Source organism: Capricornis sumatraensis, chromosome 4, assembly GCF_032405125.1.
Source record: "Capricornis sumatraensis isolate serow.1 chromosome 4, serow.2, whole genome shotgun sequence".
Taxonomy (NCBI): domain Eukaryota; kingdom Metazoa; phylum Chordata; class Mammalia; order Artiodactyla; family Bovidae; genus Capricornis; species Capricornis sumatraensis.
The window spans coordinates 11,166,602-11,184,193 of NC_091072.1; the positions used below are offsets into that span (position 1 = coordinate 11,166,602).

General features: G+C 38.6%; 1 protein-coding gene across 1 annotated transcript in view; it reads right to left on the bottom strand.

Annotated features, from left to right (window-relative positions):
• Nucleotides 1–17,592, bottom strand: part of LOC138078042 (disintegrin and metalloproteinase domain-containing protein 32-like) — a 179,474-nt gene that overhangs the window by 93,064 nt on the left and 68,818 nt on the right. Inside the window, exons 8-10 of the mRNA XM_068970509.1 lie at nt 15,915–15,986; nt 15,538–15,704; nt 5,451–5,532 (exon numbers count right to left, since the gene is read on the bottom strand). Coding sequence (XP_068826610.1) covers nt 5,451–5,532; nt 15,538–15,704; nt 15,915–15,986 — 321 coding nt within the window. The remainder of the gene's footprint in view (nt 1–5,450; nt 5,533–15,537; nt 15,705–15,914; nt 15,987–17,592) is intronic.

A 17,592-nucleotide genomic window follows, 5' to 3' on the forward strand; every position in this document is an offset into this window, starting at 1 on the left:
CATTATTGGATATATAATATAAAAAGAAATGTAAAAGCACATAAACTATAATTAATAACTACAAAAGAATAAGAACCTGGAGAAGAGAAGTAAAAGCATAAAGTTTAAAAATGCTACTGAGTGGGAGGAGATCAAGATGACAGAATAGAGGCACCTGGAACTCGCCTCCTCCCACAAATACATCAAAAATACATCTACATGCAGAGCACATTTCACAGAAAATCTACTGAAAGCAGGCATAAGATCACATACAACTAAATCTGCAAGAAGGATTCCTAGATAGTGGAGTAGGATGAAGGGACAGGGAAAAGAGGAACTGGAATGGGACCTCTGCCCCTAGGCAGGGAGCTGTGAAAGAAGAAAGGTTCCTTCATTCTAGAAATCTCCTTTACCACCTGAGAGGTCTGGTGGGACAGAGAGGGAGCTTCAGAGACTAAAGGGGAGAATGTGGGAGGTGGATTATGCCCCAGCAGGGCACAGAGAGACCAGCACAGACTGCCTTTGCACGTCAGCAAGCTTCCCACATGCCTACTGGAGTGTGAAGTGGCCAAGTTCTGAATCTCAAAGCTTCAATGGACAGTCTGGGGAAAGGACTCAGTTTGGCTACAGAGAGATAGCTTGAATGGCCTGGAGTATGGTCTGGGTCATGACTGGGAATGTGCACAGAATGACGTGGGAGTCCACCATAAGAGTCCCATTGTCAACACACAAAACAAGGGTCACAGGTGCACCATAGCAGTTTTCTTGTCAGCATGCTCACAACAAAGCACGGTTTCCACCACCGAGGGTTTTGCAAACTTCCAGGGTACCCAAACATGGAGGTGGGGGAGCTGAAATTTAAGCTGATTATCCATGCTCCCAAATCAGGCACAGGAGTATAACTTTGGAAGGAGTATAACTCTGGTCCCAGTGAGTTTTGGGACCAGAACAATGCATTCATGCCTAAGGGACATCTGAGCTAATTATTGGTAGTCCCATGACAGAGATGATTCCAGGTGCCACAATCAGAAAACTTTGTGGGTGCACACATCAAGTGGCGGGCAACATCACGCAATCACACATCTTGGTGGACAGCACCTGGGGAGGAGTTCACAGCAGCTCCTGTCCCAGTAGGAGTGCTCCAGTCCCTCCTACCTCACACAACAGTTTAGAAAAGGATCTGGAAACTTCCATTCCAACAGCTGAAGAGCAGATTCTGTCCCCAACAGGGCTGTGACAACCACAGAGCAAAGAAGAAGCTCCACTCAACATCAAGTGCAGGCTCCAGTCAGCACACCACAAGCACACCCCCTATCAAGGGGACAAGGGCAAGCACACCCTGAGAAAGACATGTCAAGCATTCATATCAAAACAGCCCTTGAACCAAAACTATTGGACTTACACAAACTTACATACAGGGTCAGTTTAGTTAAGTTCAGTCACTCAGTTGTATCCGACTCTTTGCAACCCCATGAACCGCAGCATACCAGGCCTCCCTGTCCATCACCAACTCCCGGAGTTTACCCAAACTCATGTCCATTGAGTCGGTGATGCCATCTAACCATCTCATCCTCTCGTCCCCTTCTCATCCTGCCTTCAATCTTTCCAAACATCAGGGTCTTTTTAAATGAGTCAGCTCTTCACATCAGGTGGCCAAAATACCGTAGTTTTAGCTTCAACATTAGTCCTTCCAATGAACACCCAGAACTAGAACTGATCTCCTTTAGGATAGACTGGTTGGATCTCCTTGCAGTTCAAGATATTCTCAAGAGTCTTCTCCAACACCACAGTTCAAAAGCATCAATTCTGTGCTCAGCTTTCAGTTCCACATAAAAACAGACCTTCAGACGAGAGTAAATAACTGTTTCTTTTAAATTAATAGAGTCAGAGAACTATAAGGAAAAGGCAGAAGAACTACTCCTAATTAAAAAAAGATAAATCCTCTGAAAAAACCAGTGTAACAGACATCCCAGATCTACCAGAATCCAAGTTCAAAGAGCAATTAATAAAAATGCTGAAGGAATTAAGAAAGATTGTCAATAGAAACACACATTACTGAAACAAGGAACTAGAAACTATAAAATGGAACCAAACAAAATCGCCAAGATAAGAACAAAGCTAGGGGAATAGCTCAGGAAAGAATGAAGAGACGGAGCCAAAGCAAAAACAACTCCCAGTTGTGAATGCGACTGGTGATGGAAGTCAAGTCCAGTGCTATAAAAAACAATATTGCATAGCAATCTGGACTATTAGGCCCATGAATCAAGGTAAATCAATGAAGTGGTCAAAGAGGAGATGCCAAGAGTGGGCGTCAACATTTTAGGAATCAGTGAACTAAAATGGACCAGAAAGGGCTAATTTAATTAAGATGACCATTACATCTACTACTGTGAGAAAGAATCCTTCAGAAGAAATGGAATAGCCGTCATAGTAAACAAAAAAGTCTGAAATGCAGTACTTGTGTGCAATCTCAAAAACAACAGAATGATCTCTGTTTGTTTCCAAGGCAAACCATTCAATAGCACAGTAATCCAAGTCTATGCCACCACCACTAATGTCAAAGAAGCTAAAGTTGAACGGTTCTATGAAGACCGACAGGACCTTCTAGAACTAACACCAAAAAGAAGATGTCCTTTTCATCACAGGGGACTGGAATGTACAAGTAGGAAGTCAAGAGATACCTGGAGTAATAGGCAAGTTTGGCTTTGGAGTACAAAATGAAGCAGGGCAAAGGCTAACAGAGTTTTGCCAAGTTTGCTCATACCAAACACCCTCTTCCAACAATACAAAAGATGACTCTACACATGGACATCACCAGATGGTCAATATTAAAATCAGACTGATTTTACTCTTTGCAACAGAAGATGGAGATGTTCTATACAGTCAGAAAAAACAAGACCAGGAGTGATTGTGGCTTAGATCATGAACTCCTTATTGCAAAATTCAGACTTAAATTGAAGAAAGTAGGGAAAACCACTAGACCATTCAGGGATGACCTGAATCAAACTCCTTATGATTATACAGTGGAAGTGAGCAATAGATTCAGGGGATTAGATCTGATAAACAGAGGGCCTGAAGAATTATGGACAGAGGTTTGTGACATTGTACAGGAGGCAGTGATCAAGACCATCCCCAAGAAAAAGAAGGGCAAAAAGGCAAAATGGTTGTCTAAGGAGGCCTTACAAATAGCTAAGAAAAGAAAAGAAGGTAAAGGCAAAGAAGAAAAAAGATATACCCATTCAAATGCAGAGTTCCAAACAATAGCAAGGAGAGATACAAAAGCCTTCCTCTGTGATCAATGCAAAGAAATAGAGGAGAACAATAGAATGGGAAAGACTAGAGATCTCTTCAAGAAAATTAGAGGCACCAAGGGAATATTTCATGCAAAGCTGGGAGATGGGCACAATAAAAAACAGAAATGGTATGGACCTAACAGAAGCAGAAGATATTAAGAAGAGGTGGCAAGAATACACAGAAGAATACTACAAAAAAGATCTTCATAACCCAGATAATCACGATGGTGTGATCACTCACCTAGACATCCTGGAGTGCAAAGTCAAGTGAACCTTAGAAGAATCACTACGAACAAAGCTAGTGAAGGTGATAGAATGCCAGCTGAGCTTTTTCAGATCCTAAAAGATGATGCTTTGAAAGTGCTGCACTCAATAGGCCAGCAAATTTGGAAAACTCAGCAGTGGCCACAGGACTGGAAAAGGTCCATTTTCATTCCAATCCCAAAGACAATGCCAAAGAATGTTCAAACTACCACACAATTGCACTCATCTCACATGCTAGTAAAGTAATGCTCAAAATTCTCCAAGACAGGCTTCAACAGTACGTGAACCATGAACTTCCAGATGTTCAAGCTGGATTTAGAAAAGGCAGAGGAACCAGAGATCAAACTGCCAACATCTGCTGGATCATAGAAAAGGCAAAGAGAATTCCAGAAAAACATCTACTTCTGCTTCATTGACAACATTTAGAGCCTTTGACTGTGTGGATCACAACAAACTGGAAAATTCTTAAAGAGATAGGAATACCGGGCCACCTGACCTGCCTCCTGAGAAACCTGTATGCAGATCAAGAAACAACAGTTAATACCAGACATGGAACAACGGACTGGCTTCAAATTGGGAATGGAGTACATAAAGGCTGTATACTGTTACCCTGCTTATTTAACTTATATGCAGAGTACATCATGAGAAATGCCAAGCTGGGAAAAAGCACAAGCTGGAATTAAGACTGCCAGGAGAAATATCAATAACCTCAGATATGCAGATGACACCACCCTTATGGCAGAAAGTGAAGAGGAACTAAAGAGCCTCTTGATGAAGGTAAAAAAGGAGAGTGGAAAAGCTGGCTTAAAACTCAACATTCAAAAATTGAAGATCATGGCATCTGGTTCCATCACTTCACGGCAAATGATGGGGAAACAATGGAAACAGTGACAGACTTTATTTTTCTGGGCACCAAAATCACTGCTGATGGTGACTGCAGCCGTGAAATTAAAAGATGCCTGCCCCTTGGAAGAAAAGATATAACAAACCTAGACAGCATGTTAAAAAAGAGATGTTACTTTGCCAACAAAGACTCGTATAGTCAAAGCTATGGTTTTTCCAGTAGTCACATATGGATATGAGAACTGGACCATAAAAAAGGCTGAGCGCCAAAGAACTGATGCTTTCAAATTGTGGTGCTGGAGAAGATTCTTGAAAGTCCCATGGACTGCAAGGAGATCCAACCAGTCAATTCTAAAGGAAATAAACACTGAATATTCATTGGAAGGACTAATGCTGAAGTTCCAATACCTTGGCCACTGGATGCAAAGTGCCAACTCATTGTAAAAGACCCTGATGCTGGGAAAGATAGATGGCAAAAGGAGAAAGGGACAGCAGAGGATGAGATGGTTGGATGGAGTCACTGACTCAAACAACATAAGTTTGAACAAACTCCAGGAGACGGTGAAGGACAGGGAAGCCTGGCATGCTGCAGTCCATGGGGTCACAAAGAGTTGGACATGACTGAGCGACTGAACAATAACATAAAAGTTTGAAACATTTTAAAGAATTTTTATCATATTTTTTGGTTGATCACTTATTTTGATTTTAAAATTATTTTATCTGTAAGACTACTTCTCCAATTTTCTACCTACAAGAAAAAAAATCTATTTAGGTTATAGGAATATCTTTGCAGATCTTTTCATGATGCGCTCTTCAATATAGTAAGGAATACAAGTGTATTTGTGATATTTTATTCCACTTTAACTTCCAAATATCTGTAATAAGATATTTTGCACTTCAAAATTCTATTAATTCTATTAATACTACATATTTCAAAGTTTTAACAGTGATGAAAAATATAAATGCAATATCTAAATGTAAATATAAATGTAAAATGTGTAAAATATATGCTGTAATGCTGGGAAATTTTTTAATGTACTTGTTTTCAAATAAGATTAAGTCATTACATACCAGAGCAATTCCCGCAGAATAACCGGTAACACACATCTTTCCAGGAAATGCTGCTCCCACGTAATTTGGATATTCTCTAAAGCTAGATAAATAAGTATTAAATGATAATTAATTTTGACAATCATATATGATATTTCCTGCTGAGAATTTTCCTATAGTTCATAAAATTCTAGTCTGAATCAAATTGAAGTAAAATCTTTATGTCTTTGTTTCACATTTGTAAAGTAGTGTTAATTAAATGAGATTAAGCACTTTGGGTTTCTAAAACATATCCAGTGAAGCCAAATTTTTGATGACTTTACTGTTCTTGTGACATTTGGTTAAGGTTACCAAAGCCTTTACAGGCTTCCCTGTAAAGGGACAGTAAAGAATCTGCCTGCATTGCAGGAGACCAGGGTTTGACCCCTTGGTCAGGAAGATTCCCTGGAAGGTAATGGCAACCCACCCCAGTATTCTTGTCTGGGAAATCCCCTGGACAGAGGAGCCTGGGGGGCCACAGTCCTGGGGTCACAAAGAGCTGGACACGACTTAGCAACTGAACACACACACATGCACCAAAGACTTTGATCAAACATGTCAATCAAAAGCATTTTGCTCAATAACAATGAAAAATAGCTTTAATGTATGGAATAAAACTTTTCACTCAAATATAGGTAAGCTTGCCATTTTCTTACTGTAATGACTATATTGTTCTACAACTTAATTTTCTTCTGCTTTACAATACAGTATTGTAAAGTAAAATAAAGTAAAAAAAAAAAAAAAAGAAAGAAAAAGACTCCATATAGCCTGCCATATAATAATAGCAAAATTCTCAGAGATTTATATAAATTATCCTATTTAATTCTCAAATCTACCCAGTGAAATAGATATTATTTGTCCCCACTGAACAAATCAAATATCAGATGGAAACTACAAATAACTTGCTCAGGGCAGCAGACTTAATAAGTACTGCTGAAGGATATGAACTTAAGACAGTTTGAATCCAGGGCCGTACTTTCAATTACTAAGATATAGATGCTCCAAACATATTCTGCCATCTTTAGAGCCCCAGCCAAAACAAACATTCCAGGATGTATGTAGAAAAGCTTGATACTCAATTCTCAATTTGAAATGTCCCCTCAGTCTCAAGTACAGTTTACTTCACAATTGCACTGTCCCTCCACTGCTCCCTTATTCTGATACTGTACATTCCTACCCTCCAGCACTTGTATCCAAGTACTTGCCCTTAACACCCAAGATTAGTTTTACAGTCCAATATCGAATTATTGCTTAAATCCTTTCTTCATTCAAGACAGTTCTCCCAATAGATAAGACTTTCCCCTAAACTCTATCCATACTCCTGATGAGCTGGATACAATAATAACTTTTTACTTATCACTGCCCATCCAATCTTCACATCAAATCAGTTATCAAGATTTAATGTTTTACTTCTTCAATGTTTCTTGTTTCCCTCTCCTTCTACAGAGGTTTTGCTACAGTTGTAACTATGAATTCCATACTCTGAAAACAATTATTCAGTTCAGCTCAGTCGCTCAGTCATGTCTGACTCTTTGCAACCCCATGAATTGCAGCACACCAGGCCTCCCTGTCCATCACCAACTCCTGGAGTTCACTCAAACTCACATCCATCGAGTCAGTGATGCCATCCAGCCATGTCATCCCCTGTCGTCTCCTTCTTCTCCTGCCCCCAATGCCTCCCAGCATCAGAGTCTTTTCCAATGAGTCAACTCTTCGCATGAGGTGGCCAAAGTACTGGAGTTTCAGCTTTAGCATCATTCCTTCCAAACTTACTTCTATATCTCTAAGTACACTGCTTCAATAACCTGTAATGCCTTCCACCTTCCTTTGAGTTTAAATACGTCTAAATCTGCCTTCACACTTCTAATTTGATGCATTACTTTGGATCTCTCTCTCACTCTTACTCTTGCTCTCACTCTCCCTCTCATTGTTTCTTCCTCCTTTAAACTATAAACAGATAGACATAATGTACTAACATTTATCTTCTGCAATGACATAGCAAGATGGCAGACTTGGAACTTTTAACCCTCATCTCTCTCTCCAGAGACAATTTCGAGAAACACTCACAGATGAGAGTATTTTTGTGGCCTAAGAGTCCAAAGAAGGGTCCCACACCACATTTGAGCAAAAAAATCCAGGAACATTCACATTCTTAGTTGAAAACAGTTTCACTCTGCCCACGCCACCATTCCCCCAATGCAGCACAGCTCAGTGCCAAGAGACATGCCTTCAGCCATTTCTCCCACAAGGAAAAGTGAGAACATAGTGAGTGCCCCTAATCAGGCAAGATGATACCCAAGAGGCCCATTTTTCAAATTAAATTCCATATAGAGATGGATGGATAAAGAAAATACGATGTACATACACAGTGGAATATAATTCAGTCTCAAGAAAAGGAGATCCTGCCATTTGCAACATGGATAAACCTGGAGGACATTATGCTAAGTGAAGTAAGCAAAACATGAAAAGTCAAGTACTGTATGATCTTGTTTATATGTGGAATCTAAAAGGGTCAACTTATAAAAGGAAAGAATTGAATGGTGGTTGCCAGGGTTTGGGAAATGGGGGAAATGGAAAGATGGTCAAAGGTATAAAGTTTCAGTTGCACAGGATGAATATGTCCTAGAGATCTAATGTGCAGTCAGATGACTAAAGTTAATAATACTGTAGTGTATATGAGAAATTCCCTAGAGTAGACTTAAACTTTCTCACCACACACCAAAAAATGGTAACTGTATAAGATGATGGATATGTTAATCAACTTAATTATAATTTTATAATGTATACGTATATCAGAACATCACATTGTGGACATCCCTGGTGGTCAGTGGTTAAGAATCCTCCTGCCAGTGCAAGGAACATGGTTCTGGGAAGAGTCCACATGCCTCGGGGCAATTAAACCCATATGCAGCAACTACTGAGCCTGCATTCCAGAGCCCACAGGCCACAACTACTGAGCCCATGCACCACAACTACTGAAGCCCTATGAGAAGCCTGCACACTGCACCTAGGGAGTAACCTCCACTTGTCACAACTGGAGAAATCCCTCACACAGCAACAAAGACCAGTACAGCCAAAATAAATAAATAATAAACAATCTTTAAATGCTATTAAAAAACCACACTGTACCCCTTAATATATAAAATTTTTACCTATCAATTATAACTCAATAAAGATGGGAAAGAATAACAATAATAAAAGCAAACATAGGGAAATTGAGGCAGAACACATCAATTGCCCTAGGTGACAGACAGGGCTGAACTTAAATGCAGGCAGTTGGCCTCCAGAGCTTAAATTTGAATCACTATGCTATGTTATCCCAACAAACATTTGTTGAATAAAGGAAATATTGTAAAAGGTTTTGAAAAATTAAGCTTGCTATGTTCACTATTCCTCCTTTAGGATTCAGATCATAAATTTCTGGAGTATGGAAACCACAGGAAATTACTGTTAATGATCATAATTTCAAGGTATTTATTCTACTATATTACATTACTCAGGGGCTTCCCAAGTGGCATTAGTTATAAAGAACCCCCCTGCCAATGCAGGAGATGTAAGAGACATGGTTTCAATCCCTGGATCAGAAAGATCCCCTGCAAGAGGAAATGGCAACCCACTCCAGTATTCTTGCCTGAAGAATCCCATGGACAGAGGAGCCTGGCAGGCTACAGTGCATGGGGTCGCAAAGAGTCAGACACAACTGAAGTGAGTTAACATGCAGCACATTACTCATGAAAAATATATTGGTGCTTTAAAATAACATCAAGATATCAAGAAGGATCATTACTTAAGTTTAAGGATGCTGATTGTACCATAATTTCTATATTTCTAATGGGATAAATTCCCTGTAATGCATCAAAGTTCAACATCTTAAAACTGGGAAAGGGTATGTCAAGGCTGCATATTGTCACCCTGCTATTTAACTTATATGCAGAGTACATCATGTGAAATTTTGGGCTGGGTGAAACACAAGCTGAAATCAAGACTGCCAGGAGAAACATCAATAACCTCAGATATGCAGATGACACCACCATTATGGCAGAACTAAACAGCCTCTTGATGAAGGTGAAAGAGTAGAGTGGAAAACCTGGCTTAAAACTCAACATTCAAAAAACTAAGATCATGGCATATGGTCCCATTACTTCATGGCAAATAGGCGGTGAAACAATGGAAACAGTGACAGACTTTATTTTCTTGGGCTCCAAAATCACTGTGAATGGTGATTACAGCCATGAAATTAAAAGATGCTTGCTTCCTGGAAGAAAAGCTATGACAAACCTACACAACATATTAAAAAGAAGAGACATTATTTTGCCTACAAATGTCTGTATAGTTAAAGTTATGGTTTTTCCAGTAGTCATGTATGGATGTGAGAGTTGGACTATAAAGAAAGCTGAGTGCCGAAGAATTGATGCTTTTGAACTGTGGTGTTGGAGAAGACTCTTGTGAGTCCTTTGGACTGCAAGGAGACCCAACCAGTCCATCCTAAAGGAAATCAGTCCTGAATATTCACTGGAAAGACTGATGCTGAAGCTCCAATACTTTGGCCACCTGATGCGAAGAACAGACTCATTGGAAAAGACCCTGATACTGGGGGAAATAGATGGCAAAAGGAGAAAGGGACAACAGAGAAGCAGATGGTTGGATGGAATCACTGACTCAATGGACATGAGTTCGAACAAACTTCAGGGGAGATGGTGAAGGACAGGGTAGCATGGTGTGCTGCAGACCATGGGGTTGCAAAGAGTCAGACGCTACTGAGCAATTCAGTAACAACAATCTTTGTCAGCAATATGATGTCTCTGCTTTTTAGCTTTCCTTCCAAGGGACAAGGATCTTTTAATTTCATGGCTACAGTCCACATTGATTTTGGAGTCCAAGAAAATAAAATCTGTCTTTCTAAAGCAACTTTCAAATATACAGCAGTATTGTTACCTATAGTTACCATACTGTACACTACCATCCCCATGGCTTATTTATTTTATAACTGGAAGTTAAACTTTTCGATCACCTTCACCCATTTCACTCAACCTCATTACCACCTCTGGCAATCACCAATCTGTTCTGTATATGTTCAGGTTTGTTTGCTTGTTTTTGATTACACTTATAACTCAGTCTCAGTGTCAGTCACTCAGTCGTGTCAACTCTTTGCAAACCCATGGACTGCAGCATGGCAGCCCTCGCTGTCCCTCACCAACTCCTGGAGTTTACTCAAACTCATGTCCATTGAGTCAGTGATACCATCCAACCATCTCATCCTCTGTCGTCCGTTCCTCCTCCCGGCTTCAATCTTTCCCAGTATCAGGGTCTTTTCAAATGAGTCAGTTCTTCACATCAGGTGGTCAAAGTATTGGAGTTTCAGCTTCAGCATCAATCCTTCCAATGAACATTTAGGACTGATCACCTTTAGGATGGACTGATTGGATCTCCTTGCAGTCCAAGGGACTCTCAAGAGTCTTCTCCAACACCACAGTTCAAAAGCATCAATTCTTCTGTGCTCAGCCTTCTTCACAGTCCAACTCTCACATCCATACATGACCACTGGAAAAACCATAGCCTTGACTAGACGGACCTCTGTTGGCATAACAAAGGTTGGTCATAACTTTTCTAGGTTGGTCATAACTTTCCTTCCAAGGAGTAAGTGTCTTTTTATTTCATGGCTGCAGTCACCATCTGCAGTGATTTTAGAGCCCAGAAAAATAAAGTCTGACACTGTTTCCACTGTTTCCCCATCTATTTGCCACGAAGTCATGGGACTGGATGCCATGATCTTAGTTTTCTGAATGTTGAGCTTTAAGCCAACTATTTCACTCTTCTCTTTCACTTTCATCAAGAGGCTCTTTAGTTCTTCGTCGCTTTCTGCCATAAGAGTGGTGTCATCTGAATATCTGACGTTATTGTTATTTGTCCCAGCAATCTTGATTCCAGCTTGTGCTTCATCCAGCCCAGCGTTTCTCACGATGTACTCTGGATAAAAGTTAAATAAGCAGGGTGACAATATACAGCCTTGACGTACTCCTTTCCCAATTTGGAACCAGTCCGTTGTTCCATGTCCAGTTCTAACTGTTGCTTCCTGACCTGCATACAGATTTCTCAAGAGGCAGGTCAGGTGGTCTGGTATTCACATCTCTTTCAGAATTTCCCACAGTTTATTGTGATCCACACGGTTAAAGGCTTTGGCATAGTTACTAAAGCAGAAGTAGATGTTTTTCTGGAATTGTCTTGCTTTTTCGATGACCCAACGGATGTTGGCAATTTGATCTCTGGTTCCTCTGCCTTTTCTAAATCCAGCTTGAACATCTGGAAATTTTCCATTCACGTACTGTTGAAGCCTGGCTTGGAAAATTTTGAGCATTACTTTACTAGTGTGTGAGATGAGTACAATTGTGTGGTAGTTTGTGCATTCTTCAGCATTGCCTTTCTTTGGGATTGGAATGAAAACGGACCTTTTCCAGTCCTGTGACCACGGCTGAGTTTTCCAAATCAATGTCATATGCATTAACAAATTAAAGAGTAAAAAAATAGTCATTTGAACCAACACAGAAAAAGCTTTTGACAACATTTACCATGCATTTATGGCAAAAAATTCTCAACAAAATGGGTATAAATGAACATTTTGTTCAGTTGCTAAGGTACATTTTAGTTAACTATCTTGTGGTCCCGTGGCCTGTAGCCCACAAGGCTCCTCTGTCAAGGGGATATCCCAGACAAGAATACTGGAGTGGGTTGCTATTTCCTTTCCAGGGGATCTTCCCAAGGATGGATGGAACGCATGTCCAGAGATGGAACCCATGACCCTGCATTGGCCGGCAGATTCTTTACCACTGAGCCACCAGGGAAGCCCTATAAAAGAATATACTGAACATAACAAAGGTCGTATAAGACAAACCCACAGCACGTAACATCATACCTAGGAACGAAAAACTGGCAGCATTTCCTCTAAGACTAGGAACACATCAAGGATGCCCACTATACTCTCGCCACTATATTCAACATAGTATTGGCAGTCCTAGCCATAGCATTCAAACTGGAAAAAGAAGTAAAAGGAATCCAAACTGGAAAGGATGAAGTAAAACTCACTGTTTGCAGATGACATGATACTATGTATAGGAAATCCTAAAGATGCCACAAAAAACTGTTAGAACTCATCAATGAATTTTGTTAAGTTGCAGGATACAAAATTAATATAATTAGTTTTGCTTCTATACACTAATAAATTTTACCAGAAAGAGAAGTGAAGAAGACAATTTTGGGCTTCCTGGTGACTCAGTGGTAAAGAATCTAACTGCCAGTGTAGTAGGTACAGGCTCGATCCCTAGTCCAGGAATCCCACATGCCACGGAGCAACCAAGCCCATATTCCACAACTATTAAGCCTGTGCTCTAGAGCCGAGGAGCTGCAACTACTGAAGCTAGTGTGCCCTAGAGGCCGTGACACCACAATGCGAAGCCTGTGCACCACAACTAGAGAGGAGCCCCTGCTCGCCACAGTTAGAGAGAAGCACACACAGCAATGAAGAGCCAGCACAGCCAAAAATAAACAAATAAAATCATTTTTAGAAAGAACAATCATTTAAAAAAAATACTTAAACTTCTTTATAAAAACACAATTTATTTACAATCACATCAAAAAAAATTAAAAGACTCAGGAATAAATCTAACCAACATATAAAAGACCTATACTCAGAAAACTAGTGAAACACTGATGAAAGATACTAAAGAGAACACAAACAGAGGGAAAGACATATGTGTTCACGTATTAGGAGAATTATTATGTTAAAATCTCATACAATCTATAGATTCAATGTAATCCTTTATCAAAATATCAACAGCATTTTTCACCAAATTTGAACAAAGAATACTATAATTTTAATGGATCCTCAAAAGACCCCAAATAGGCTAGGCAATTCAGAGGAAAAGAACAAAGCTGGAAATATTTCATTCTTTGATATCAAACTATACTACAAATCTGTATTAATTAAAACAGTGCTGTACTGGCACAAAAAACAGACACATAGATCCATGTAACAGAATAGACAGCCCAGAAATAAATCCAAGTTTATTTGGTTGATAATCTATGATAAAAGAAGTATGAACATACAAGGGGTTAAAGAGAGCCTCTTCAATAAATGGTGATGGGAAAACTGGACAGCCACAATTCTCCATAACATACTCAAAAAAACCTTAAATGGGATTAAGGAATTAAATTTAAGTCCTAAAACCTTAAAATCTTAGAAGAAAAGATAAGAAGTATAATCTTTGATATCAGTCTTGGCAGTATTTTTTTATAATCTGTCTTCCCAGGCAAGGAAAATAAAAATAAAAAATAAACAAATGGGGCTACATGAAACCAAACTGTTCTGCACAGTGAAGGAAGATATCAACTAAATGAAAAAGCAACCTAATGAGTGGAAGAATATATATTTGCAAATGATACATCTGATAATAGATTAATATCTAAAATATATAAAGAACTCATACAACTCAACACTAAAAAATCATATAAGGCATGCATGCTTAGTCATGTCTGACTCTTTGAGACCCCGTGGACTGTAGCTCACCAGGCTCCTCTGTCCATGGAATTTCCCAAGCAAGGCTACTGGAGTGGGCTGCCATTTCCTACTCCAGGGGATCATCACACCCCGGATCAAACCCATGTCTCCTGTGTCTGATTTTAAAATAAACGGAAGACCTGAAAAGACATTTTTCCAAAGACATATAGATAGCCAAGAAATACATGAAAAGATGCTCAGTATCACTAATTATCAAGGAAGTGCAAATCAAAAGCACAACGAGATATCACTTCACACTTGTGAGAATGACTAGTATCAAAAAGTCTACAAATAACACATTGATATATAGATTTACTTTTATCTCTAAACATTTCAAGAGGTTGTTTGTGGGACTTGACAAATGTTTGCCAAAAGTAATAATTTAATTCATGGCAAAATTGGCTATTTAACTGGAAGAAAATAAATTTTTACTTATTTTTTGATACAAATATTAGACTAAAATGCATCAAAAACTCATTTATAAAACACAATAATGTTTATTCTTTAACAAAAATTTGCAGACTAAAATTTAGGGCTGGAGGAGATCTTAATCAAATAGGAAATCCAGAAGCAAAAATAAGATTAACGAACTTGGCCCTAAAAACATTAAAGATTTTATGGAGCAAAAAAAGTATTTAAATATCTATAGAAAAATTACAGACATGGAAAAAGTATTTTTGATATACATAAACAATGGATTAATTTCTAAACATTCAATAAACCCTTACAAATTACAATGAAGTAGTTAAATAACATGAAAAGGCAATTTCAGAAGGACAGATCCAAATGATTAAGGAACATGAAAAGATGCTCAAATCTACTAGTCTTTGGAGAAAGGAAATTTAAAAAATTTCAATTTTATATCCATCAGACTGTCAAAAAAATGAAAAGAAAAATAACCCACCATTCACAGACATAGGGAAAAGATTAATCTTACATATGCAAAAAGAAATATCACCATGCCAAATTCAAAATATGTACATGCAGATTTATTGAAAGACGTGATGATCATAATTGCTAGTAAATTTTATATGGATACAATGATAAAGAATATACTCACAATTGATTGTTAGAAAACTAACATTTAAAATAATGTAGAAAATTCATTAGGATAAAATATTCTATGAAGTACTCTACCAAGCCTTTGATCAAAACTCATTATAATAATATAAACTTCCCAAGACAAATCCCTTCTTTTTATGTGGTGATTAAGATTATTGACTCTGGAGTTACTAAGTGTAGGTCCAAAACCTAGACATGCCACTAGAATCAAAATCCTGAGTTGGTTTTTAGCCTCTTGAAATGTCAATCTCCTCATCAGTAAATGTTGATAAGCATAGAAATAAATTTTAGTAATCTTCTTTTATTGTCTGATAACCAGAAAGAGAGTATGAGGGCTGAATGAGTGCATAAAAAATAACCAAAGTGTGAACAGTCAAAAATGAACAATTCCCTAAATTAAGCTACAACTATATCACAAATCTTTGATTTCTAAGAAAATTGAAACATTATTCTTACATGAATAGATATGCAATATCATGAGGCCTCAGGGTAAGATAGGAATTTTTCCATTCTAAAAATCTATACAGTAATTCATCTGCCTCACCAACTGTAGAGATCTTATTTTTATCAGACCACAATTCCAAAGATGACAGCACAATAGAAATTTTTAATTGGGCAAACATCTAAAAAGAGAAAGATAAATACATGAAAAATTAATTTTTATGCATTAAATTAATTACATTTATAATTAAATTAATTCAATGTTTGATAAATTCATGCTCAATTTATATGGACAAATTAATTCTTCAAAAGTGCCACATCAAGTTAATGCGAATTACAATTTCAAACTTAGTATGAATTTTCCTGACTAGTATGAAAAGGAAAACACTTACCGAATTTACAAGGCCAATAATTTCGATGATTTTATTTGTTACTATCATGCTATCAGAGCCCAGGTAATCAAACTGAAAAACAGAATTAATTTAAAATTTAAATTTAATTTATTATATAATATGTTTGATTTTACTCTCCATCTACTTTCTCAAGTTGAAGCTCTTTCGGGGTGAGAACACTTCAAAATAAGACAGCAACAAAAAATGAATAAAAATTGAATCACTCACATACTAATCATGTAGCCACTCTGGTTGATAGTTTGGCAACTTCTTCCAAAGCAGGTAATGGACCTAGCAATTGCACTCATGGGCATTTATCCTAAAGAAATAAAAATTGATGCTCACAAGAACCCATGCATGTGTGGAAACAACTCATATGTCCTTCACTGGTCAACAGGTTAAACAAACTGGTACATTCTTAACATGCTACTCGGTAAAAATGCTACTTAGTAATAAAAAGAAAAAAAAAAGACGTTACTGAACTGTTGATATATACGGAACATCTTGGGTAAACCTAAAAAAAATTATGCTAAGTATAAACAAATCTCAAAGGATACATACGCCATGATAACATTTATGCAGTATTCCTAAAATCACAGAGAAGAAGTTGATTAGTGATTACCAAAGGTCAAGAAGTAGGGAAGTGGGGAGAGATGGGAATGACTCCAGAGAGATAACATAAGAAAGCCATCTGATGATAGTGCTCTTGAGTGTCTCCATCCCAGGCAGTGGTAGTTATGAAAGGCTACATATGTCAAACTAACACACAAAAGCACACGTAGGAAAAGGAGTACGTCAAGGCTGCATATTGTCACCCTACTTATTTAACTTATATGCAAAGTACATCATGACAAATGCTGGGCTGGAAGAAGCACAAGCTGGAATCAAGATTGCCGGGAGAAATATCAGTACACTCAGATATGCAGATGACACCACCCTTATGGCAGAAAGTGAAGAGCCACTAAAAAGCTTCTTGATGAAAGTGAAAGTGGAGAGTGAAAAAGTTGGCTTAAAGCTCAACATTCAGAAAATGAAGATCATGGCATCCGGTCCCATCACTTCATGGGAAATAGATGGGGAAACAGTGGAAACAGTGTCAGACTTTATTTTGGGGGGCTCCAAAATCACTGCAGATGGTCAGTGCAGCCATGAAATTAAAAGACGCTTACTCCTTTGAAGGAAAGTTGTGACCAACCTAGATACTATATTCAAAAGCAGAGACATTACTTTGCCTACTAAGGTCCGTCTAGTCAAGGCTATGGTTTTTCCAGTGGTCATGTATGGATGTGAGAGTTGTACTGTGAAGAAGGCTGAGCACAGAAGAATTGATGCTTTTGAACTGTGGTGTTGGAGAAGACTCTTGAGAGTCCCTTGAACTACAAGGAAATCCAACTAGTCCATTCTAAAGGAGATCAGCCCTGGGTGTTCTTTGGAAGGAATTATGCTAAAGCTGAAACTCCAGTACTTTGGCCACCTCATGCGAAGAGTTGACTCATTGGAAAAGACTCTGATGCTGGGAGGGATTGGGGGCAGGAGGAGAAGGGGACGACAGAGGATGAGATGGCAGGATGGCATCACCGACTCAATGGACGTGAGTTTGAGTGAACTCCGCGAGTTGGTGATGGACTTGGAGGCCTGGCATGCTGCAATTTATGGGGTCGCAGAGAGCCGGACACGA